Here is a 27,559-nt window from a genome sequence, read left to right as displayed (position 1 = left end):
TTTTACCCACAAATCAATTGTCCGACATGAGCGAGATGGAGGAATCAGAAGAACCCGTTGGCTCGCTGGATGGACAGTTCGAGTATAAAAAAAATACAAAGACGGGACAATAAATAAACACGTTGTGGTTTGCTCCCACTGCAAGAAGGACTTTTCATTTCACCGAATAACCTCGAGCCTTAAATATCTTAATGCCAAGCATTCATTTGTTTGGGCTTCAACTTCAGGTGTTACGACTGGCATGCGTCAGACCGCCCTCACCGAACATAGGGCATTAAGTAATGGTCCGCTTTACATTCAGAAGATGTTAACCAGTTAGTTTGCCTTAACAACTGGCTAAAAGATGAATAAATAATAGGTAAGATGACCTCATGTAATTGTTTAAAAGTCAAGTTGTTTGTTTTAAACGAAAAACGTTCCATTCACCCATCCTGTATTTGCTAAAAAAAAAAAAAAAAAGCAAGGGCTAAGTTGCCAAACTGTTGAGAATCAAATTCTTTTTTTGGATTTGTCTTTAATAAAAACTAAATGTAATACCCATCTTGCTTATCTTTCTGTTTTGAAAAGAGTACACAGAAAATGTGTATTTTTCAATAATATTTAGGCTAGGAACCTTGTGATTAATTAGATTAAAAAATTTTATCGTTTGACAGCCCTAATATATATATATATATATATATATATATATATATATATATATATATATATATATATATATATATATATATATATATCTTTCTGGGCATTATGTTGCAAAATGTGCAAATCACTCCCACGTTTCACAACAAAACAAGACTTCCTAATACCTTCTTTTCAGCTATACAACTAAAAAGAAAATATGTCATATTTTTTCTAACAGAGTTCATTTGTTATACTGGTAGACTACTATTACCAATATTAAATAACTCAAAATGCTGTTACTAAACTATAGTAACTACTGTTACTAAGCTATAGGATGTTATTGTTAACCATCCATCCATCTATTTTCTGACGAGCGGTGTCGCTAGGGGTGCTGGTGCCATTCTCCAGGTGTCTACGGGCGAGAGGCAGGGTCCATTCTGGACAGGTTGCTAGTCCATCGCAGGGCAACAAAGAGACAAACAGGACAAACAACCATTCACACTCACACCTAAGGAGAATTTAGAGAAGCCAGTTAACCTAACAGTCATGTTTTTGGACTGTGGGAGGAAGTCTGAGTACCCGGAGCAAACCAACGCATACTCAGGGAGAACATGCAAACTCCATGCAGAAAGGCAACACAGCAGTGCTACCCACTGCACCACTGAGCAGCCCCATTATTGTTAACAATGTTCCTAATATTGTGCTAGTAAAATCAAATACAAAGCTTTGGAAAATTTTTCTATTTAATTATCATGTTGCTGTAAAGAGGGTTATATTACCTTCTACATATATATAATACATTTTTACTGAGGGAGCTACTTAATATTCTCCTTCAAAGTGTTTCTCTATGTGCTTTTTTTCTTTCTCCAGGATTTCCTCACAATAACTTAGATTTTAAAGGTTACAAAACTCTTAAACGGATCTGATTTATTAAACAGTTCATTAAAACTCCCTAAATTTCTCCGTCCTTCTGTCATAATGCTTTTATCTCCCTCTATCTCTGTGTTACTCCTGACAACCGTCAGTAAAAAGCAATGTACAGAGGCTCATTACATTAAAAGACAAGCATTTTTTTCAGGAATGATGCCTTAAGGCCCTACTCCTATTCTCTTTTTAAGGAACGTCAAGTTAGAAGCAAATTCATTATTTTCACCAACCCTAAAACGTATTTTGGAGAACATTTGGATTCCTCAAACACTGACATTTCCGGTCTGATGCTACACTATGGGTACGATGAAAAGGATGTAAATGTTAGAATAACTGATGGAAAAGAGGGCTCAAGCAGAAAGGGTGAAGTTCTTATCCAAGGCAAAATGGTAAGTGCTTGAGCACCACTAAGGTTTTATCTGTGCACATGCCTTCTGAGAGTCATTATCCACAAATAGAGAAAAAGTGAAGCAATCCTGGTGCCTCCCAAGAGTGGCCAGCATCCCAAATTACTCCTGGCAGACAACAGCAACTCTTCCAGGAGATCAAAATAACACAAAGCAGCATCAAAACCACTGAAGACCTCACTAACCTCAGCTGAGGTCAGAGTTAATGTTTCAGCGATAAGAAGGAGACTGGGTAGTAATGGCCTCCATGGGAGACTTAAAAAGCAAAAACCAATGCTGACCAAAATAACACAAAGGCCAAACTCACATTTGCGTAAAAACACATTGATGATTCACTAAGAAAATGTTTTGTGGAGCGATGAGACAGAGGTTGGATGTTATTGAAGGTGTTTGCCTTGTGTTCTGGTGGATAAGCAATACAGCGTTTTTCGAAAAATGACATTATGGGTTCTCACCGGGTACTCCGTTTTCCTCCCGCAGACCAAAAACATGACTGTTCCTTAGGTGTGAGTGTTTTATGTCCAGGCTTGGGTCATACATGTTGTTTCTCTCCCATTGACAGCTGGAGATAAGCACCAGCACCCATCATGACCCCAACTGGGATAAGCATGATGGAAAAGGGATGGATAGGTGGACATTATGGTGACACTGAAAAATAGTGTTGGGAATATGATTGGTTGCAGCTTTGCTATGTAAAGACCTGTAAATTTCATAATTTACTGGACCTGTTATAGTTATTCATTATACTACTAAATACTGAAAAATGTACAAACATATATTCTTGACCCATGGACAAAATTTTGATTTCAGAAGTGACTCTTATAATATATAAATACAGCGTGTTTTCTAGTAGTTGTTTTGTGTATGTTTCCTCCATGTTCTGTTGTATCTCTGCTGTCCCTCCACTGACAAAATATGTTGATGCATGACATGAACAATTGGACAATTTGGATGCGACAATTTATGTAGATGAAAAACACATAGTTTTACAATTATAATAAGCTTGTGTATCTAAAACATTAATAGATTGATTTTTTTTCTTTTTATAGGATAATAATAATAATACATAATGATAATCCATTTTATTTATCAACACCTTTAATAAAACCAATATACATTAAAAGGTTATTGAGAGTTTTAAAATGCTTTAAGTGGATATGCTGCTTTATGGAGCCAGTTAAGGTGTTTTAGGAGGTATGTTACACAGTTCTATGAATGTAACTTATACTTTGACTTTTAAAGAAGTCTCTTATGTCTCTCTTTCTTTTTTCTGAAATCCTGGTTGCGAGTCTAACAACCAAACACACACAAAAACACACGCACGCACATTAGACCAATTCAAAGACTGTAAATCTATTCATCAACCCGTCTAGATTACATGGTCCAATGCAAAGAACAAATGCCCAGTTTACAGTAGCAAATTCCCTCACTATCGGTGGTCTTTTGCAGACTCACGATCTTCTGTAAGACAGTAACTCTTGGACCTTTTAAGATTTCTCAAAAATCCAAAACGTACCAGAAAGAGGAAAAGTTCCCTTGCGACCCTACAGTTCTATTACGGTAGGGCGAAATCAGCAACACTGACCATCATATCACAGACCCGATTCAGTGGCGTCACCAAATGTTTGTAAAGTGAGCTTCTCAGAGTGACAGCGGTGACACCAATCACACAAGAAAAGATGATGGCCCAATCAGCAGCTTGTGGGCAGTCTAAACTTAGGGAAATAGGCTTCAGGTTGACCTGCAGTTTTCCGCTTCGTCCAAGTGCTCGACAACTCTTGGTGTACTGTAGTGTAACATTGTTTCTGGACAGTAAAAACTGCAAGATGGACTTTTGAAAAAGTGAAGGGCACATGTCCCCCGTGACCCCCGCAAAATGAAGTCATGACCTCAGGCTTAATTCAAAGAACTCTGATTCAAAGCACACTAATGAAGTTCATCCGGTGTCCTAAAATACTTTTGGTGAAAACCCTTCATAGTTAAAGCCAGTAAACAACTTGAACCGTTTTCTCCACCGTCTATGATCAAAATAAACAGAAATTTTTATTACCATTCTTATAAAATATCAAAAAATTCTTACTGTAATTTTCCCTGCCTGCAAAGCTGCCGTGTGAAGTCCCATCATACCACTATCTGCTTTCTTTGCTGCACTGATAATCAGGTCTGAGGGGTTACACCTGTGGCAGCTCTTATTACTTGGAGTGGCTGCACCTGGGAGGTGCGCTACATATTCCTTGCTCTTCCAGTGGGTAAGCGCTAGATTCCTGAAAGCTGTTCATGCAAATAGACAATCCAAGAAGCCTTGTTTTGACCTCCTCACCTGTCTCATTCCTGTTTCCCATACCTGCGTAGCCCCTGTCAGATTCTCCTGTTGACTTCTGATCTTTGCACATCCACCTCCTACCTTGCTCCATAACCGAGGCTGCTTGCCTCTGCCCCTGTCTGGATTGTTGTGTCTATTATGTGACCCAAGCCTGGACATCAGATCTGGCTCCTGCCTCTGTCCCTCTGGAAACCTTTGCCTAGATAGTGTTGCTCCTGTTACTGATTCTCCCGCCCAGCTTCTGGATTCCCCTGAGGTCTAGCCCTTTTGGAAATCTCTGCCCTGTGGAGTGCTTCACTGTAACTGACCCCAAGACTGACTATAACTCCCCCGCTAGCCATCAAGATTTGGATCAGTCAATCAGGGATCCAGCTCATCCAAATTGAGCTACCTGGGTTACTTATTAGGGCCAGCACAACCATCCGTCTGCTGAGAATGGCAGTGGCTTTCATTCAGTGCATCTTCAACACCACTGAGTTTTTCTCGGCAACTTACCTTGCTCTCCTTTCCACAATGATTCCACTTCCAGTCAGTTTTCACCCATTTACTTATAAATAAGTTGTTGGAACCCTTTTTCAAGAGATCCAGGGATTTTTTTCCCTGTTTTTTAAAATAGCATTTATCTTATTAAATTGATTTAAAAAACTTTATTACAAGAAGGTAGTAAGTGTACGTTCAGTTTCCCCCTGTCCAGATGTCAAAATGCCCTTTGGCAAAAAAGTAGACTGTTTTTACCACTACTACTGCAGAATAGAGGTTGCAGGTTGTACCATAAAATAAATGTGGAACCTTTACTATTTACTCATGTCAGTGGTCTATATGACTACAAACACCCTTTCACATTTCAGTCTGTTTTACACCAGGGAGCATTTTATCATCTTCTATAGCGTTTTGCAAAGTTGTAGCATACATACAGAGGATATTTTGAATAGTTCATACTCTACATTCTCTTTAGTCCAGGGATTCCCACTTGAGTTCTCAAAGGCATGTGATTTTAGATGTGTCCCTTTTCCAATACAGCTGATTCAAAGGATTGGATTATCTCCTTAGTTTGCCAGTCCTACAGGGGCCTGGTAAGTAAACATTTGATTTAGGTTTGTTGAACAAGGGAAGGTATAAAACATGTCCCCAGGGACTTAATTTAGACAGCACTGCTCTATATTGTTCAGTCCTAAGGCTTCTTTTTTCTCTTCAGTTTATAAAATAGATATGTATAGGTTTAAAGTCTGGAGACTTAGGTGGACATTTAAAGTTCTATCTCCCATGGACAATAGGCCGACAAAACGAAAAAAAAGAGCAGAAATAAATTTAAAAACATGAAACTTAAAATGATAGTTTTCATGGAAGGAAAGGAAGGTGTTTTCTGTAAAAACTATTGAACAATATCCAAAGGTAGACATGAACAGCTATAAATTATTTTCATCATCAATACAGCAGAGCCACTGGTAAAAGGTTTTCTTTATTAAGATACATTCTCTGACTTAAGCAGAGAATCAGAAAATCTACCTACTAAAAGTAGCCTGCATGCAGAGAGAAGTTACTGCTTTCTTTTCCATGCAGGTGAAAAGGTTTTCTAAAATTCATTGTTTCGGTGTCACGGCATTATTTGCCGCTGCACATAATTAAATGGTAAATGGCATGTACTTATATAGCGCCGTTATTCAGGTTAGGAGACTTGACCAAAGCGCTTTACACTACATTCATTCACCCATTCACACACACACTGATGGTGGCAAGCTACATTGTAGCCACAGCTGCCCTGGGGCTCACTGACAGAAGCGGGGCTGCCGTACACTGGCGCCACCGGGCCCTCTGACCACCATCAGTAGACAAAGCCGGTGAAGTGTCTTGTCCAAGGACAGAACGAGAATGAAAGTCGGAGTAGGGGCTTGAACCGTCAACCCTTCGATTTCAGGGCAAACTCCTACATCCAACGCCACTGTCGCCCCATAATTACATTATGATTAAATACATAATTAATATCATGTACTGTAATATAATGCAGACCTAAGTAACTTGGAGCAAAAGTAATGTATGAGGCCTTATAAAATCAGAGAGTGCAGTGAAGGCTGGCTAAGACACACTGACTTTGCAGAAAGGCAAATTTCTGCAAAGTCAGTAGTTACAGACTTCCAAACCACTTGTGGCCTTTAGATTAGCTCCAGAACAGTGGATGGTGTGTTTCATGGAATGGGTTTTCAAGGCTGAGCAGTAACATTCAACCCTGACAATCAAGTTCAACAAAAAGTGTCAGGAACGGTGGTAAGGCACACCTCCAGTGGACTTTATAAAGCAATAAGAATATGTTCTTTCTACTGACAGTTCATGCCTCTCTGTCTGGCAGTACAGTGGATAAGACTGTGGTTTGGGTTTAGAAGGACCAGGAATATGATACTGGCGTGACCACATTCATCAAGTGTTGAGTTATAATTTCAGGATGTGTTTTTCTCAGGAGTTAAGTTTTAACTCTTAGTCTTAGTGAGAGAAACTCTTAGGGCATGATTTTCTAAATATTAATCATGACACCTGGAAAGGTGTCATGATTAATATTTTCTTCTTTTAAATTGTTTAATTTTGTATTTTAAATACCATAAATAACATTATTTTTTATCATTCTTATATTTCATTAATATTGCTTCCAACTCCATTGCTAATGTGTTTATCTTTCTTTTACTGCCACTTTCAAACCTCCATCTGCATATGAACTTCACTCATTTACATATCATTTATTGTATGCTTAACCTTTGTAGATCACTCGTAACATGCCCAGTAAATACACATGAAATCTTTGTTTCTACACAAGCAATTAAAGATCAAGCCCTGAAGGTGCAAAAAGAATTACAAAAAGAAATCAGTTTAGAAATTTCCATACAGCAAACTGTTTCGGAGCAGTTGGGGGGGTTTCCATAATGGTATGAGTTAGAATTGTCTGAAAGAAAGTAACTGACCAACATACTCCTGACTTTAACTGTTGAAATATTTTGAGTAAGAAATAATTTGAAAGTATCAATAATATCAAAGCAAAAAGAAACTAGCAGGGATTAAATTTCCCTTAATTTAACTTTTTTTTTTTACTACAAAGACATATATTTTATACACAAGAATATGGATTCATAGTTATAAAGACATTTTTGATAGAAGATCAGATGAACAAAATTCAACAAGTCACACATTCATTCTGTCTCATATCCAGGATCCTTGTTCTGCTCCCGTGTTGCACACACACGCACACAAACTAGGTGCTAAAATACGACAGCAGTCTGAGGAGATGATGTAATTGAAGTTGTGTCACAGCAACAATGACACATTCCAATTAGATCATCCCAACTCACGCTGCATGTCGGCCGTATATCTCAATGACCTGTTTTATTTGATAAGGTTTTCAAAACCTGAAAAGCATCACTTCCGTGTCATAATTGGATGTAGATACCAACATGAGTCCCAGGCTATCAGCTGTGTCGTCAGTGTCCCCTACCTTACAAAACACTGTTTACAAAATGTTCTGTTCTGCCAAAAACAAACTGTACACTCTGCCACGTAAGCCTTTAGAAACGAAACTTTAGATCCGAGTCTCTGCGCTCTCAGGACTTGTTCCTATCTTTTCAAGCATACTAGAGTATAACACCTACCACGTCTGAGTCAGAAGTCCTCTCTGCTTTGCCAAACTGTTTTAGAACAATGAGTGCTCTATGTGCAGTACAGTGAGACATGATGTCTGAATGCACACTGAGGCCCGATCCTGGATGTAGGAGGAGTGATGCTGTCTCTCGTCTGTCCCACTGCATTTGTTAAACACTAATCGTGAAGGCCTGCTGCTATTTTCCACTGTCTGTACTCACGACTTGAACAACCCATGCACCAGCCTAGATAAGCTATTAGGAACTTAATGTGCTCAGTGGATGAAAAACGAATTAGACCTTGGGCCTTTGGGATTTGTGTCAAGATACATAAATGGAGGTGAAGGTTAAGAAGGTGAAGTTATTTAGGAGCAGAGGAAGTCATTTTCTTCCATTTTCTCACCAGATGTCAGCTCTGCTGCAGGTAATTGAAGAGGTCATTGTTTTTGCCTGCTCTGAGTATTTTTGGGAAGTATTTTCTTCCTCATGCTATTTGCATCTCCTTTTTTATGCTACTTTGAATAAAATCTTACAAAGTGTTCAGTCTTTTCACATTTTTTTCATTTTATAAGTACATAGCTAAATGTATGTATAAATGTATATTTGGATTTTAACAGGAAAAATTTACAAGTAGTCATATATTAAAAAATAGAGGGAAATTACACATCTTTTGCTAAATCTTTTATAAATAAAAATCTTAGAAGTGTCATGCAAAGTCAGTTCAATTCAGTTTATTTATATAGCGCCAATTAACAACATATCATCTCAAGGCACTTTACAGAGACAATTCACCAGATCATACAGTCAAATTGATTTAATCAATCAAAGTTTATTTGTAAAGTACTTTACAACACCAGGAAGACAAAAGTGCTTCACAGAAAGATAATATCATTGTAAAAACAAAAATCCTTAACATAAACCAGTGTGTTCTAAGCATTAAATGCCCACTTAAGTGTCTTTAATCTGGACTTAAAAAGGTGCAGATCTGAGAGAACATGCAGACCGAGGGGCAGGCTGTTCCACAGTTTAGGTGAGGTAACCACAAAGAAACGATCGACCTGGGCATGTCCAGAAGAAGAATTGGCAGACTGGAGAGCTCTGCTGGGGTGATGTACAGTCAGTCAACATATTGGTTAAATATCAAGATTCAAAGTTTTTTATCTAAGCCACATAGGGCCGGATCTATCAAAGGTTTGCGTGTATAAAAACGTGAGCTATTTCAATGCGCACGCTAAAAAATTTACAAACTGATCTATCAACAGCGTGCTAAAAGGATTTGGTCTTTAAAACGTGCTAAATAGCGCCTCTTATCCATTTAGTACTTTTTCTGCAATGAATATGCAATATGGGGCGTTTACACGCAAAAGTGCGTCTTGTGGGAGGAGAACATGTAAATATATTAATTTAGCACTCGCAAAGTGATTTATCAAACCTGAACGCAAATTTTGCTGACGGTATCTGACTCTATATTTAACACGTTTCAAAAGAAGGTGCAAATGGTCTGTATGCGTAATTGCGCACACATGGCAGCGGTTATTGTCGCAAGAAGGAGACATCGAAATGAAGCAAGGAGACGCAGAGAACGCATTTTTTCACTCCGTGTGAATATTTTTGGAATGAATGAGAAAACGATCATCAAAACATATCGTTTATCCAGCATTGCCATTTTGGAGCTGTTGGGGGAACTCCAAATGGATTTGGAGCCAGCCACAAGGAGGATCCACGCAATACCAGATATCACAAAACTCCTTGCAACATTGCACTTTTTTGCATCTGGGTCATTCCAGCGTACGGCTGCAGCGAGAGCTGGGATCTCCCAATCTCGTTTTTTCAGAAGTGCTGTCCGACGGGGTCGGGGTTCTCCCCCTGCGCCTGTGGAGCAACGTGCCAAATGCTGCGGGGATCTCATCCACAGTCACAGGCCAATACAAAACACCTGTTTTTTTTTGGTTTTTTTTATTGCAGCACATACCACCTTAGGGAATAAAGGTTGCCAATTTTTATTTTTATATATATATATATATATATTTGTTTATTTATTTATTTTTTTTTGTTGGGGGTCACTGTAAGATTTAAATTTCTTAATGCACTAGTTTGTACAGACTACAAACTACTTTGCCGCAAACCACAAAACGCGCAAAACCATCATTTAAATAGGGCGTCTCCAACAGTTTTGCACCTTCCACCAGTTACGCAATCACTCTTGTTAAATCACCCGCAAACCATGGTTCAGCCCCTCGCGCAAAATTCCAGTTTGCGAGCGCAAATTACTGCACGCAAAATTGGATCTTGAAAAATCCGGCCCATAGACAGATAGGACAGTCCAACCAACTATCCTTAGGACACGTTTAAGCAGTGAATGGTTATTCTCCCATAATGGGGAAATTCACCCTCTGCATTTAACCCATCCCCTTAGAGAGCAGTGGGCTGCCATTGTGTGGCGCCCGGGAAGCAGTTTGGGGTTAAGGGTTTAGCTCAGCGACGCAGAGTGCAGACTGTGTGGATGGAACTGGGTACTTGCAACCTTCTCAGAGCACAATTGCACAACCCACTAGGCCAACACTGCCCATATAACAGGATAAATAACATCCTGAGAAGAACTTAAAGATTTTTTAAAACAATTTACTGAACATAGAACTTTATACATATGAGAAAGTTGTGAAAAAATGTAAAGCAGGTTTAGGTTATAAATAACATCCCCAAGTTTTAATATCTTACAGAACACTAATCTGTTGTCTGAAAAAAAAAAAAAAAAAAAACACAACAAAGAACAAAACTATGGACCAGCTGCAAATCTAGCAAAAGAATATATGTGTTCTGTGAAAAGAAAAAAAAAAAAAGAAAATGAGAGAAGAGAAAATACATCAGCAAATACTCAGTGGGAATCGTGGTAATTCTTGAGATGCTAAAATCTGTGGACAAGGCAATTATGTGACATCCACTCCAGTTGCATGGACTTTTACATAAAAGGCCATGCAGGGAACACAGCTATTTTGTTGGCTTATTTGCACAATGCTATAATTAGGAAAACTGTAGGAAAGCTAACACTTAACATTACTCCAAAAACATTATTCACATGGTGGCAATAGTTTTAGAATCATGCTGTGGGGATTAAACTACAACTATCATCCCCACAGCATGATGCTACTGGAGTAGGCAAGCTGCTCAGGGTGAATTACAAGATGGGTGGAGCTATTTGCAGGACAATCCTGGAACAAAACAGGGTGGCAAGAGACTATGGCATGGCTTCATCTTCCAGGAGAATAATCCTAAGCATACAATGGCTGTACAAAATGGAGAGAATTATTTGGGGAATTTATTAAAGTTTGAAAGCTTCACATTAGCACCTGCTTATACCCGTCTTATTGCTGTAGAGATCTAAATCTTAACCTCAACTGATTGTAAAATCTAAAGGCATTTGGTTTGGTCATGTAGGCTCAAAGGTGTTGATGTTACAAGTGGTATTTTTTCCTTTTTAACAACCTCTCCTACGTTGGTTTTGACGTTAGCAACTTTATTTTGATGGACTATACAAAAAACAATTTCAGTTAAAGTGAGTCAAAAATGACCTTTCAAAATAAGAGATTTAAAAGATTAAACTCGAATTATACCAGTACCTTGTTTATGATAATACCAAGGATATGATGGTCCCCCCAAAGTGTAGAGAAATGCTGATAATGACTGATAGACCCTTGGTCTTTCATTTTAGATTAGAAAACATCTTCTTTGAATGTAAACCTATGCATTCAGCTCTTGATTTGAAGATTCACTGAATCTGTACATTTTTCCATCAGGCTACAGTGGAAAGCAGCTGTTTCAGTACATCAGTAAACATTCATGGCCATGATGAGGGTATGTAAACATGATGCTTTTGATGTTTCCAACATGCAGCCTGAAGCTGAATAACGATGAAGATATATTTGTAATCGAATCTTATTGAAGGCAGATCACAGATGTTAGAGAGCATTGCTGGACTGTTTTTCTTTTCGTCTACTCAGCATATAGATGTCTGAAACAGTTAAACAAACCTTCACTTTGGGCTCCCCAATCCATTAACTTCTGCACGGTCACTAAATCAACCCTACCATTGATCACTAGGCCTTTATATGCAAGCAGAGTCAACACAGGGATTTATTTAAACTTGCTGTGCCATTGGCAGACTCAGAGATGTATATGCCTGAGACTGGATGTTTGGAATGTGTGTTATGAAAAGCAGCTCCCCACATTAAAGACCCCCAGTGCTGTGCTTGCAGCTGCCTTACATGTTATGATCAGTCAATTTGTGTCAGTCAACAGTTTATCTGTTGATTGGACTTTAATGGGGGCAGTACCCTGTTTATTCAGCCAGGGGCCCTCAGGGCAGATATGTCCAACAGTCTACCCTTCGTAATGCCAGACACCACTTAACCCTGTGCTGACTGTCCACTTGACATGACTCTGCTTTAATCTGTCCTTACCCATTGCACCCTTGGGTTAAACCTAACCCACTGCCATTATCATAAGTGCTTTAAAGACATCCCCACACATTCACATATATACACACTGTCCAGATCTCCATGTGCTGAAACATAGCAGTCAGTGAGCCCTTCAAACAGAATCTTGCAAAATATTTTCCAACTTTCAATAACTAACTTCAGGCCACAGCAATGCTTGTGTAATAGTAATAAAGAAGGAGAATAACACAATAAATGGTTCTCTTTCCTTAAACTCAAAGTGTATTTGTACAGTAGCCAACTTTAGCTCTGCAAGCATTCAATAAAATCTCTCAGTACGTGATTTCATCTTTACATAAATCTAACTGTTGTGAGAAGAGCTAAGATGTTTGTTAAAGAACATTGGTTAACATCAGGAAAACAATAGAATACGGTGGACACATATGAAGACAATATAAGATTAGAAGTTCAAAGCTATTTGCAGGAGCGGCAATTTCAGAGATGGTTTCTACAAACTGACAGGTTTGGAAAAGAGAGCATTAATGTGAGAAGCAACCAATGGGCCCCTGTTGACTCTAGAGGTGCTACATTGACTATTACTTCAGAATCACATACGTGTGAGTAACTCCAATCCATGATCCTTCTAAATATACAGTTTTTGGAGCATCTATTTATGTTACAGTATGCACCTAAAATTCCATTATCATGCAATAACAGTCAGATTTAGAAACACAAAAAGGTCTTTGAGTAAACACACCAATAAACATGATCCAGGCAAGAGTGTCTAACAACACTTTAGAAATTGCTTATGCTGCATTTTGACTTTTTTTATTTGTATTTTCATCAAAAGTAGATGTTTTTTTGCAACAACCATCTCGATTCTTATGTAGCTCATGACATTCGACTTAAATGGTCGCTTAGGTCCGTCCAAAATAGATCCTCTGAAATATCTTGATTGGACAGTTGAAGGCAGAGTAACAAAGACTAGTGAGCAATGTACTTTAATTGTTAGAGACATCAAAGGACCTTTTTTGCCATATAATTTGTCAAATTTGATCACTGTGTTTTAGGGGTTAGTTATACACTTCACAAATCTGGCCTTAATTAAACAGCAACAAGGCATTTGTGCTTAGGTAATCCAAAAAGCTCGCAGTACCTCTGTGTCCATGTTGTGGGTAAAGCAAATGTGGAAGAAAGTGTTCTGGTCAGATATGGACAAATCTAAACCTGCTGTGCCGCAAAGAGCGGTTTCTGAATCAAAACAGTATACAGTAGATTAAGGAAAAGGTATCCAAACTGGGAATAAGTTCATGCCAATCTTTACTTGTATAACATTTTGAAAGCGTGTTATTTTGAGTTGGCCTATGACATATATTCCCCCCATAAACTGTCTGAAAATGTTCAGAGTATTACCTTGGCAAAGAACTCTGGAGCTACACTTGCTGGATCTTTTGTTGACTGCAGAGCTCTGAGGGAGAGAAAAACATTCAGTCAACTCTTATCTTTAGTATCTAACATCGCTTTTATATAACTCGACAATAAAAAAACAAAAATCCTTCCACCAAGTTTGAAGCAAAATTATCTTTTTTCAGATTATAGGGCTTCGAAAAAAAAAAAAATTTATAAAATAAAGGACATGTGACTGTTGTGTAATTTGCGTTTTAGAGAGGAAGAGGGCCTGGAAGCCTAACCTAATGTCTTTCCATGTGTTTGTGTTCCCATGTTAGGTTAACATCTATCTTTTTCTGCTTTTTAGTGAAATTTGGAAGAAAATACCCTAAAATATTAAAAGTATCAAAGTTCTGGATTAATTACTGGCACATCTAAAAAATTAAATTAAATAAAAATACACATACACCTCTTATCAATAATTTTAATTCTACTATATATAAAATAATGATTTATTTTAATTGTAGTGATTTTGGCTCCACAAAAATAGTCTATACAATATATATATACAAAAATATATAAAATATGTATTTCAATCACTGCATCAGTAGACAGTCACATGGACGTGATCACCCTGTGGGCATGCTGAGGTGTGATGGAAGACCATGTTTCTTAGACCTGCCTTCAGGTCTTCTGCAAAATTGAGTCTGGTGTCTTTCATTTCCCTATTTGACAGCACTACAGGGGTCTCTATGGGGTTCAGTTCAGGCCAGGTAGTAGCCAATGAGGCGCAGTAACAGTCTGGTAATATTTAAGTCATACCCGTTTTTGGTACCCCCAATAGAATGGTAATGTTCCATTTAATGTTGAAAATATAAATCAGTAAAGGGGAGCATGAAGTGTTCTGAAATTGAACTGGCCTGACTGACTGGGCTTTAGAAAACCCAGTGGCACAACACCATCAGAAAACATGACACCCCAAACAATCACTGACCGTGGAAAGCCTCCACTTGTCCTCTATGACTTTGATTTCCAAATGAAGCAAAAGGTTTACCCTAAAACTCTCTAGAAAAACAGTTTTGGACCACTTTTTCCTTTTTTTCCCCCCTGTAAGACCTTTATGTGTATTATTCATCTTTCCTTAGTGGCTCCTGATTCACCGACTCCAGCCTAAGTCTACTCCTTCTAAAGCTCCCTTTAATTTCTGAATGGATTTTGCTTGACAATCTCCTGGAGGCTATAGTTATATCTGCTTCTGGTGACCTTTTCCTACCATACATTTTCCCATCTCTCAACTTCCTTTGAAAGTGCTTGGATACAGCTCCTTTAGCAATGACCTTTTGTGGCTCATGCTCCTTGTGGAGGGTGTCAGTGACCGTCTTCTGGACATCTTTGAAATCAACAGTTTCTCTATGATGCTGTAAATTTTAGACCTAGACTGAGAGACTATTTAGAGGTTCAGGACACCTATGTAGGTTTTTGATCAATCAAATGGCTGAATATGTCACAACTCTGTGACTTTCTAATACTTACGTTTTTACAATATTCTATTTCTTTTTTGGGACTCTGAATTTTCTTTTGGTTTTTTGTTGGTAAACTACAATAATCAATAAAAAAAGAGATTGGAACATTTCACTCTGGATGTATATAATATGTGAGTTTCACTTTATGAATAAGTGACAAATAAAACCAAACTGTTTTACACTATTGGAATGTTTTGTATGTTTTTTTCAGATATGCTGGTGTGTCCATTCCCTCTTATTCACATGTAAGGAAACACTGCAAAGTCAGGTTAATAGGAATAAATCCATGCCATTAAAGCAGAGGATGGATATTTCCTAACAGTCCTTTCTTCCACCTCACCAAGGAACTGAAAAAAAGCTGCTCATGGCGTCCTTTTACAGTTTACTGGGACAGCAAATGCATCTGTGGTGTTCAAAGGCCCGTTTGTATGGATTTTATCGGTTGTTTAGTATAAAATGCTGTATTTTTTTCAGCAATATCCCCACAGTGACTCATAGTGTTTTGAGTCTGCAGCGAGCAATATAATCTCCTTCCACTGCATTGGGTGTTTATCTTACTTTACTGCAATATTATGGCGACTGTAATGCACTGCTGTGCTCTCCATATGGGGCGGGAAAACATATTGGAAAAGATTATGTTTGCATATGTAACCTATATTGAAAAGCTGTTTATCTATGCCCTACATAACCTAAATGCTGAAATATAATAAAGCTACTATCTTAACAAGCTGTTCACCACTCCTTTTAAGTTACTGTATTTATTTTTTTCTTGAATTTATTTCTTATATTGAAGGAATTTTCTATTTTGGAGGGATTTTATGTGATAGACCAACACAAAGAATGACACATATTTGTAAAATAAAGCAACATTATGCCTATTTTCATTGATTTCCCTAATATTTCTTTTATAAAAGAATCTAAATCGTATTAATTTAAACAGAGAATTTTGCACATTCTTAGTCAGACTTAATAGAGTGCGCCTGTAACATTAAAGTTGCGGTCTTGCCACATATTAACCATTGATTCTGGGCTTTGTTTGGACCATTCTAAATCATGGATTTCCTTTAATCTAAACCATTCCAAAGCAGCTCAGGCTGTTTTTTGGGACATGGCTCTTCTTGAATGTAAACCTCAAAGCACAGTCTTAACTCTCATCTTCCAATAAACTCTGACCAGTCTCCTGATTGTGGTTAAGAAAAACATCCCAGCAGCATGATGCTGCCACTACCATGTATCATAGACAGTGATGGTGTGTCCACGGGGAGGAGTAGTGTTAGTTTTACCATTAAAATCTGATTTTTTGTTTGTGCTAATAAGTTGACTTTTTTCTTTTTTTTTTTTTTACTTAACCAGAGGAACTTTCTGTCACATTTTTTCCATTGTATCTTTGGTAAAAAGCATACTGGCATTACATTGAAAAGAAGGAGGTCAATAAATGTACCGTCAACAGATTCTCCCACCTGAGCTGAGGATTTCTGAAGTACCTCCAGAGTCACTATGGTTCTCTTGGCTTGTTTTTTCTTTAGAACTATTGATAATAATTAATTAAATAAATATAATAAAACAAATTGCAATAAAACGGGTGCAAATTGTAATAAACATGAATAATGAAATCTCTTGTGTGATGTTTGAAACTCTGCAGATGTTTCCTGGAAGGATCAACAAACTCCAATTGTAATTGTTGGAAAACCTGTACCCTCTAACACAAAAAGCAAAGCCACCAATCACAATGCATCCCCTTAAAGGAATAGTACACCCAAAACATGATTAGCCTTCATTTTCTACTCACCCCCATGCTGAACAACACTCTGAAGTACTTTTTTGATATTTCAAATGCATCTGGAGATCTGGGAGGCTTCTTGCTGTCTGCTGACATTCAAATAATGGAGGTCTACAGTGCCCGAGACAGAAAGGTCCATAAAAGTCCACAAAAAACGTGTCAATATTCCTCCATACTGCTCGTCCAATGTATTCCAAGTGTCCTGAGTGGGTAGCATCCAGAATTTACTCGAAACGAAGTCATTTAGAATGTTTTTAGAGCATAAACAGTAGTGTATAGGATTTCCTGAAAGCACGGACCTGTACGTTCACGACGCTACGGAAGCCGGCAGACCAAACAAGATGAAAGTGCGCATTCAGCGTCTGCTCTGCCGATAATGAAAGCGTAGAAGAAGAAATGTGCTGTTTACCTGTGCAAAGAAAGAAACAACGAAAGAAAAATGTCTGAGGACTTCAGGGTTGAGGAAGAGCATGAGTTCTTTGCCGAGCTGAATGCGCACTTTCGTCTGGTTTGGTCTGCCGCGGTTTCCGTAGCGTCATGAACTTGCAGGCGCGCGCTTTCAGGAAATCCTATACACTACTGTTTATGCTCTAAAAACATTCTAAATTACTTCGTTTCGAGTAAATTCTGGATGCTACCCACTCAGGACACTTGGAATACATTGGACAAGCAGTATGGAGGAATATTGACACGTTTTTTGTGGACTTTTATGGACCTTTCTGTCTCGGTCACCATAGACCTCCATTATTTGAATGTCAGCAGACAGCAAGAAGCCTCCCAGATCTCCAGATGCATTTGAGATATCAAAAAAGTACTCCAGAGTGTTGTTCAGCATGGGGGTGAGTAGAAAATGAAGGCTAATCATCCATCCATCCATCCATCCATCCATCCATCCATCCATCCATCCATCCATCCATCCATCCATCCATCCATCCATCCATCCATCCAGAATTATGCATAGCATAAATGCAATGAAGATTACTTTCTAAAATTCAAACAATGCATGAGAGGGGCAAAGAAAGTGGATTTTAAGTGAGTTTAAAGTTATGATTTTTGAAGCAAGAGCACCACTTTTTTTTTTTTCAAAGATCTGAGAAAGAGCTTTGGAGATTAGTATAATGTTCTAAAAATAAAATAATTATAGCAGGTATCAAAAAAACTCTTAATGTGTTGTTTTTGGTCTGATTTAATCCTTCAATCTTTATTATTGTTTTGATATGGTATAAGTGGAAAATAACCATAATTAACAGAACTAAAACTTAATAAACACCAGTGTTTAGATAATAAAAAACTGTTTAATTCGGAGACCTTAGCTATCAGATACAGGCAGACTTGTTGAAGAATGAGACCATAGTGTTCAATCGCTTGAGCTGTGGAATACCATTGCAACACAATGAATGATAGACAGGGTACAGCAGCAGAAGTTAATATTTGAGGCCAATATTTCATCTAAGAACAGGAAGCTGAGACTAGAATTGCCACAAACATATCATGATTGGATAATAAAACAGCTTTTTCTAAGCCACATTTATGCAATATACACATCCAGTCTTGTTATGTACAAAACTGAATTACAAAAAAAATGTGTTAAAAACTTAAATCCAAGCAAACCTGCCATTTTCCTCTAGACTTAGCGCACACACATAGAGCCACACACAGTCACAAACACCTCGTGTGGTTTCTGTTTTCCTTTCGGTCTGTAGCCTAAGCAGACACCTTGACTCGATCTTGTCAGATTCACTCAGGTTCAGCTGGGACACAAACAAACTGCAGTAATCAGGCATGAAGGTTAAGGGCACCGAGCAGTCACGCATGTGTCTTTATGTGGGTCAAAGTGGCAGCTCCGTATCCAGGTCTCTTTATTGTCCTGACTCAAAGGACTTTGAAAAACAGGGACACCTCACATGCTCTTTCCTGCCTGATGCAAAGCTTATGTGCAGACATGCGGTGGGGCCGACTGTGCCGTCTTTGGGCCCCTGCCTCGTCTCTTTCTTATTACGAAGCCTGGGATGTCAGAGGGAAAGCTGGAGACGACCCTGGTCTTCTGACAGAGAGCGAACGAATGAGAGATGGAAATAATTACCAGCGTCTCCTGTGGAATAGGGCGTAAATTGATATACACTAAATACTGTACCTCAGGGGTCCCTCTCTCTGTCTTTCTCGTCAGATGTACGAGACAAATGAACGCATCCAGAAGGAATTAATTGGATTTGGGAGCAGTCTCCTGCACAATCCACCAGGACAGACAAACACCCTCCCCTCTTTACCCTCTTCTGCCTCCCTTCCCTTTAACACACACACACACACTGTTCCTTTATTCCAGTCATGCCTTGCAGAAATGTCTACCACCCCCACCCACTCATCCACCCACCCCACCCTGATGCATCAGTCTATGTCCCTTTTCCACACATACACACTCACACACACCCCCACCATGCTACTCCCTAGTGGATTGCAACCCCTCTCTCTCTCTCTTGGATACAGCGTTTCCATGGCAGCCACGTTTTTTGCACGTGCGGAATCAAACGGGAGGATGAGATGGAAGGATGAGGCCACTCCTATTGATTCGCTGGCTGGCCATTGACTAGTGATCTGCTGCAGCGGCTCACTTGGAAAACACTCCCATGCAAGCATATCTGACATGCGCAAGCAGAATGTAAACACAGCATCAGATTTGTAGAAGGTAAAATAGGGACAATGCAGCATCTTTGCTAGGATAAAAACAAAATATAAAAACATTAGGGGAGTTGCTTCTTTTTTAGAGTGGTGTCATGCATGAATGATCCTTCGGGATGGGGAGGTGGGGTGCTGTTCATCTCTCTACAACCTCCCAGGGACCCCCACTACTCAACATACAGCCAGAGATATATTAGATTAGAAAGATATATAGTCACTTCCCCACTAAGTCTTAGCATTTTCTGATTTTTTTCATGGTGCATATCACTTAAAAAGCTTATTTCTTTTATTCCTTTTACAACTGTAGCACATTGGTAATTTTGAAAATTTTGTAATTTGATAGTGCTCCTTTTTTGCATGGATGCCCTGAACTACCCCCCAACTCTTGGGTCCCCCACCTAGCCCCTTTTCCTCCTACATAACATGTCCTTGACCTGGCACATTATGCAAAAAGCATTATGAAGAAATAAAAAAATATATATCAGAAGATAAAAGTGCTTAAAGGTCATATCTTCTATTAGAAGTCAAGTAAGAAACACCAGTCTACAGTATGTAATATCCTTTTAATATCAGCCTTGATCAAAAATGGCTCTTTTACCAAAATAAGTAAGAAATTACTTTGTTGTAACACAATAGATAGCGAAAAAAAAAAATTAATTGTTTTTTTAGGAGTACGGTGTACCTGTTTTTCTTTAAAATATTAATATATATCAAATAGCAAATTTGGTGCAATAAACCAGCTGAATGTTGCAGCATGTATAAGAGTTCTGTGACCTGTTTATGCAGCTTACAAACATATCATGGTGGATCTAGATGTCTGATATCTTGGCAGATTTATCCTAGAAATAGGGAAATGAAGAAATCATACATAACTTAATAAATTCTGAGAGTCCTGCGCAGAGAATATGCCACTCTAGGTGGAGGGCCATTATTGACCTTACCAAAAAGTGCTACTTTTCCCACAACAGTTGTCAAATAAAGCAATTTATGTCTTCATATATTTAATAACATTCATGAAAAACACAATTTAAGGAGTGAAACATTTTTTTTCAGTTCCAGCTGATTTTATTTCCTTCTTGGAAGAAAAAAAAAACAAATAAAAAAAGACAATCTGTACAGAGGTCTGAGAGGCAGTGATTGACCCAAATGTTGGCTGGTTTTTGAGCAAAAAGACATCAAATGATCTTGGCTGAAGTGGACAAAACATGATCAAACACAACATATTGCACAAATGGGAAAGAAAAAGAAGGACAACAGAGGATTTTTTTTTCTTCTTTTTTTAAAAGGAAACTCCTGGACCACAATCATCTTCCACCAAAGATGGCCGTCCTAGTGCCTGTCGTTGATCATCATTATCATACATAAAAACACACAATCTTTGCTTATAGTACAGTCAGTTTACATAAATATCTTCATGTTATTATTCTTTTAAAAATCTTAAACACAACAGCTATAGCTACATATACCTGAATCTGAAATACAAATGCTATTTGCCATGCCATAATATAAAAAAAAACAAACAAAAACAAACAAATAGCCTGCTATACTTAGCCAACAGGTACAGAAAAAGGTTAAATACTATTTTTGATGCAATTTGCGCAATAACAGATGAAGCACTTCAAAAACATTTCCTCCTCTCTCCAAAGTCTAGGCAAAATTGGAATGAGTCCAGTGGTTCAAATAAAACTTATCTCCATATATTAAAAAAAAACAAAGCACACAGAGGTATTAGCTCTATCCAAACAGTGACTCTGATCTGGGATCTTTCACTTTGAGACTTCCGATTTGAGTGTGTTCTGAGTGCGTGTGGACTGGAAACACAGTCAAGAGGAGCCTCAGTGGTGCTTTGTTTACTCGGCTGGTGAAGCTGGAGTCACTGTGCCATTTAAGAAGCATGTGGGTAAATACTGTAAACACTGTGTGAGGTCAGATTGTGCCCCCTCTGCACGTCTAAACCACCAATGTAGATGCGAACAACAATGCTGCAGGGCTGCCCCTTTTATAGATTTTGTACAAAAATACAAGTAGAAAATCATGACACACTCAAAATCTCTATGAAAGTGAGAGAAGTCGGACACTTTTTTTTTTTTTCTTTTTTAAATAAGATACACTTCTTAGCCCTTCCTCAGCTGGATATACAGACAGGTGTGAGTGTGTGTGTGTGTGCACAAACACAAACAAGACCTGTACGAGAACAATACTTCTATGTATAAAAAAGTTTGGCCAGTATAAATACATCAATATATATAGTAATATATAAACAGAGCCTGCCCAAGGACTGAGCTGTATGTGGGTTGCTTTGGGCACCCCCTGCTGGTCTGGGGGGTCCCAAACATCATGAAATTTCACAGGACAGGTTTAAAAAAATGTGCTTCTTGTAAAGACAGCGCAAATGGTTGATTTATTGTTTGTAAAATATTGTTCTCATAAATCGCTATGAAAGTTTCTTGGACCAGGTCTTCTAAACCTTAGCCTGCAGGAAATTGCATTAGGTTTTTTTGAAGTGAATGCTTGGTAGGCTATCTACTGCAAGAGACAGTATAAGACAAATAAAAAATTGAATGCCTTTAACGATTTCTAGTTAGCCAAAAAGAATACTATAACTAGCAAAGATTTACAAAGAATGAAAAAAAAAAGCATAGACAATATGAAAGACTTGCTTTTGTGGTTGTTTGGCAATGACCTTAACTGATAGATGGCCCCCCATTAAATTCTGCCCAGGGCCCCATAAAACCTTGGACTGGCTCTGTACATATATGTAAAGAATGTCTGACACGAGAACTACAAAGTTGAAGCACTAGGCAGATAGAATGCGCAGAAAATTGGTCCTGAATTGTGCGAAAGTGTTTTTTGTTTTGTTTTTTTTCTTAAAAAAAAGTTTCTGCTGTTTGGAGTCAGTCTTTATTCTAAGTCCTGCCGTTGAGAGAGAAGCTGGTGATAGTGAATTGTCCTATGCGCACACAAATTGCGTAATTACGCAGCAAAGACGAACATTTTCTTTTTACGCATTAAATAAGAAATTCCTCCTCTTCTTGGAGGGCATGCGTGTTCATACTACAAATATTTAGTTTTGAGGAGGAAACAAAATGTCCTGAACTTGATGGTCGGAGAGGGTTGGCTGGGTTTTAGAAAAACCAACAACACGAGAGCTCTCCAGCAAGTGTTCCAGAAAAAAAGGCAAAAAAAAAAAAATGATCAAGACTCAAAAAGTTCAGTCTCTGTCCTCATCCTGCATGGAATAAGTTAAGGGTCTGCAGCTTCTCTGCTTACATTCACTCCTCCTCAGTATGGAGGGCCAAAAGTGCCACAATCCAATAAATAGATACATTTTCTAAATAAATATCATACATATAATCTCAATAGAACAAAAATACATTAAATGAATAGAAAAAAACTATAAAGATTGATTAAAAGATTAGTAAAAGTTTAAATTCATTGTTTAACATTATTAAAATAGTTTAAACTGTGGCCACGACTTGTTAAATGGTGAGTAACATCTGATTGTTCAATTTGCAAAACAGCCTGACAGCAGATTCACTTTGTCTGTAGAACCGTTAGCCCCACCTACTGACTGGTGAGTGAGGCTGACTGGGAGAAAAATAATTAATGATGTAATACAGAAGAGGATTATGAAATAATTTAACTCGAGAAATTATACACATTTTTAGATTACACCGCGATGTGCAGGGAATAGATGGTAATGATTTTATACATCGACATCTGTAAATTCATATATTTTTTAACATTTGAATAATTATAGAAGTGTTTTTTTAGTTAATTTAATAAATTTTTAATTATAACATAGAGATTTTCATTTAGCAACTTATTTATTTTTTGAATTGTGGCACGTTTGACATTCCATACCTCCTCCACTTCTTGTCCAAATGCAAACTAAGCATTTCCTCTCGTCAAGCGCACGGAGCGCTGTCCAAGTCTGAGCGGCGCATACCTGGTGCTTCACTGCGCACACAGGCCACCCCCTTTTCTTTCCTTTTTATTCACTCTCGTTTATTTTAAGTGAAAAAATGGCGGAAATCTTCTGGTCTAGACGCACAGGCTTGTCTTGGTAAGGGATAGAAGAGTTCATACGCGGGAGAGGGGCTGATTCAGTAGGTGAACACCAAGTTGGAGATGGTGGACTCCAGCCACTCTCCCGAGATCATCTCGCTGACCTCCGGAGTGCAGTAGTCGGAGAAGTCGAAGTGAGATCCTGCCCCGCACTCCCCAAATCCCCAATCTAAGTCCCGGTCCAGCTCCGCGTCGGAGAAGCCCATGCCGCCCAGGGGCGCGCTCTCAAAGCCGGGGCTCTGGTTCAGATCGAGCCGCTCATCTTCAAATTCCTCGTCCGATGATGCGGAGGAGACGGAGGATGAGGAGTGTGCAGCTGACGGTGTCGGAGAGGAGGCGCGGGCGTACCTGAGGCGCGCCGTGGAGCCCGGGCTGTGCTCCTCGTACAGGCTTAGCGGGTCATTGGACTCGGCTGAGCTGCTCAGGGTGGGACTGGCCGGGACGCCCACGGAGGGAGGCCCGCTCTCCAGGCTGCCTGTCCCGCCGAACACGTGGGTGCGCCTCGCCTCTCCTGGGCGCTTCTCCGGGATCTGCCTGGCCCCGGATGCTGACCTGGATTTGAAGAGGCTGGATGCGTATTCTTGTCCCGGAGCGCTCTTGTTGCTCCCCTGTTTCAGCGTCCGGCTCACTGACTTGGACGCGGGGCTCCTCTTACCACCGCCGGCTTTGGCGCTGCGCTCCCCGCTCTTCTCTGCGCGCTCCACCTGCTTTCCAGCTGCGCTACCGGACTTGACCTTCTTCCTGGGTCGGTACTTATAGTCCGGGTAGTCGGCCATGTGCTTAAGCCGGAGTCTCTCCGCCTCGCGGATGAATGGGATCTTGTCTGTGTCCTTCAGCAGCTTCCAGCGCTTCCCCAGCCGCTTGGAGATCTCGGCATTGTGCATGTCCGGAGACTGCTCCATAATCTTCCTCCTCTCAATCTGAGACCACACCATGAACGCGTTCATGGGTCTCTTGATGTGACCCGTCGGGGTTTTGCACCACGCCAGGTCGCTGCGCTCCCTGGAGGAGGGGGATCCCTCCGGGACCGGAGAGGCGTCCATCTCCAGGTCCATTTCCCCCATGTCCATGGAGTCCCCACCGGGAGAGTGAGCGTGGGTGCTCTCTGTTTGACTCATGTGCTGCACCATCTCCCCTTCCAAAGGGATCTGAACGCGTTCAGTCACTGACAAAGTTTAAACGTGGGGAAGGGAAAAAAAGATGCTCCTCACTTATATTAGTTTGAAGCAAATCTAAAGATCTAAAAGTTCATCCAAGTTTCCTCTGTGTCTCTTCTTGAGTTCAGTCCGTTTTAAGAGACTTTCAGTCTTTAAACTTTAACAGGTGCGCCTCGGAGATCAGCTTTCAACTGCCTGTGCGGCTGAAAATTCTCCCTGCGAGGCTTAAAAGACGCCGTTGCGAGTCCCCTATGTGAGCCTGGCTGTCTGCAGCGCAGCTTGTCTGTGCGGTTGAGGAACCATGTGGTTGAATGAAGCAGCTGCGCTTTCTCATAGTCTCCCTGTTTCCCGTGCGCACTGTGATATTACTGTAAACACAACAACGCCGACCTCGTTTTTTTTATACCCTCCTTGCGAGGCGCGGGAACCAATCGGCGCCTGTCTCCATCCTGCTTTTTTTATGGGAGCCACTCCCAGCCAGTCTCCCATTGGCTGAATAAAAAAACGGGGTAATAATAATAATGTGCAATGAGGATCCGTGTGTCTGACCTCATTCCTGTCAGACTCCCCTGGAAGAAAGAACCAAGTCAGACTCTGTGCGTTTCGATCTATATGTTTGTGCTCTCTGAAGGAACACATTGTACACCAAAATCACAGGCTGTCAGAATTGATGAATATTTGTCAAAAGTTTGATCCACCAATTCATTATTTATATTATTTTAAGTCTAATTGTCTAATAAATAAATTTTAAAAAGCATAGATTGAACAAAAGAAGGTAAATTGAAAAACATTTTAACTGTTAAGCCAGCATAAGTTGATAAGTGATGGACTCCCTGGGCCAGACCTTAGAAAGCCCTCAGTGGGGCGGTAGCCCAGGGCCGCAAGGTTTGGGTGACCCAAAGATAAACTGGATGGATAAGAATTTTAATAATTCATTTAGGGTTGTTTAAAATACTGTATTTTAGAAGTTATAAAAGAGGTAAAAGCCCATAACTAATGGAGACGTTTTAAACTGTTGAATATAATGCACCTCGGTTAAAAGGATGACCTCATAGCCCAGTCTCTAAGATAAGTGTAACTGTCCTGCAAATATGATGCTTAGGCGGAAATGCTTTGATTTGTTTTATTGACATCATACAGTATCACCTAAAAAAAGAACTGGCTTAATTGTTAAAATGATTCTCCACTTTTTGGGGCTGACAAAGTGTATCTTAAGATATGTAGGTTTAATTAGGAGGGCACAAATATTAAGGTTATTTTTGCAAAACCTTTGAAGTTAACAGGTACTCTTCTTTTTTATTTCATTCAAACTCCAAAAATTCCTAATGTTATATTGATTTTGCCTCACATTGACCTACATTTTACACAACGGGAAACTTAAAACCCCTTTTTTATACACTTTTAAATAGAAGTAAAGGATTTCTGCACAATCAAAAAGTCTTAACAAACTGGATCATAGCATACATTTCAAAATGTTCTATCCAGAATCATATTTCTCTTTATATTTACAACCTAAAAGCTAACACTCATATAAAACCCAAAACACCTGATCGATAAGGGGATACCTGTTTAGAAGGTGGAAGAAAATTTGTTCATCACTTGATCAGAATTATGGTCTATTTGAAACTCAACGTTTCTGCTCCTTATATCTAAGATGAAGGTTGCATGTAATGCACACCAACTGTAAATCTAATTATCAGGATCGGAAGTTGTTGCTTTCGAGGCAACATTAAACTTTACCAATCTTTCTAAACTTCCCCTAAATAATTGTAATCACAAATGGGTCAGTTAGAGGTAGTACCCCTGATGGCACTGTAGTGTAAATGGCTCTTGTGCAACTATGAGGGTTCTGCTCCATTAAAACAAGACAATTGTTTTGCTGAGTCATAAGTGTATTTTATGTTTTCTTTCATTAAGTAATCTAATTTGTCCTCCATGTTCAAAACGAGCAAAAATAAAATGTCTGTTTTGATATGAGAAATAATCTAAAGATGAATCACTACAAGGTTGCAGGTAAACATATTTTCCTGATGACAGCTTGGATTTGAAGTTCCTTGGCAACAACTCCCTCAGTGTTCCTGTTTCTTAATTTTTTTTTATCTTAGCATTACCACTGGGGTTAAAACAATCAAAGTTAGGTTGCACTTAAGTTCTTCCTCCAAAAAGGAAGTGTTGTAAACTGCAAGTTTTCAGGTTTTCGTAAACACACGTAACCCTCAGAGGTTCCTTAAAGCTCTCAATGAATGTAGAGTCAGTCACCAGTGCATTTAAATTCAATGTCAAAAAATATAAAAAGACATATGCTTGATTAAAACAAAAAAAAACTTAATGAAATAATACAAATATCCCTTTCATAAAGTGTAACATGATTGTCCTCTTCTGCACTCCACAGAGCTATACTTAGACCCACATTAGCTTCACGTGGGTGAAGGCCGGCTAAAATTAGTTTGTGTCTCATGCACGGTGGCTGAAAAAATGCTGAGAAAACACAAAAGAGGAGGCCACAACATGTTGTGTCAGTGAGGCTGCTGCAGTGTTTGCAGCGCGGGGCGAGCCCACCCTAACGCAAGCCGCCCAACGTGTTATTTTACAAACCATTGCGACACCGGTGGCGTGCACAGTGACATCACAGGTGGCA

At 39.2% G+C, this 27,559-nt stretch overlaps 1 protein-coding gene across 1 annotated transcript; it reads right to left on the bottom strand.

The window, feature by feature from the left end:
• Positions 1–20,738: 20,738 nt before the first annotated feature.
• sox4a (SRY-box transcription factor 4a) lies at positions 20,739–25,307 on the bottom strand. Its single transcript, XM_038299798.1, has one exon. The coding sequence runs from the start codon at positions 24,892–24,894 to the stop codon at positions 23,803–23,805; it is 1,092 nt and encodes a 363-aa protein (XP_038155726.1). The 5' UTR covers positions 24,895–25,307; the 3' UTR covers positions 20,739–23,802.
• Positions 25,308–27,559: the final 2,252 nt, after the last annotated feature.

This window comes from Cyprinodon tularosa, unplaced genomic scaffold (assembly GCF_016077235.1).
Source record: "Cyprinodon tularosa strain WSP-4 unplaced genomic scaffold, ASM1607723v1 ctg435, whole genome shotgun sequence".
NCBI classification, from domain to species: Eukaryota; Metazoa; Chordata; class Actinopteri; order Cyprinodontiformes; family Cyprinodontidae; genus Cyprinodon; species Cyprinodon tularosa.
The sequence above is the reverse complement of the archived record's forward strand: the minus strand, read 5'-3'. Positions and strand labels throughout refer to the sequence as shown.

Bases quoted from the DNA above. Each gene is read 5' to 3' on its own strand.
- sox4a (XM_038299798.1), bottom strand. From the start codon at position 24,894: ATGGTGCAGCACATGAGTCAAACAGAGAGCACCCACGCTCACTCTCCC.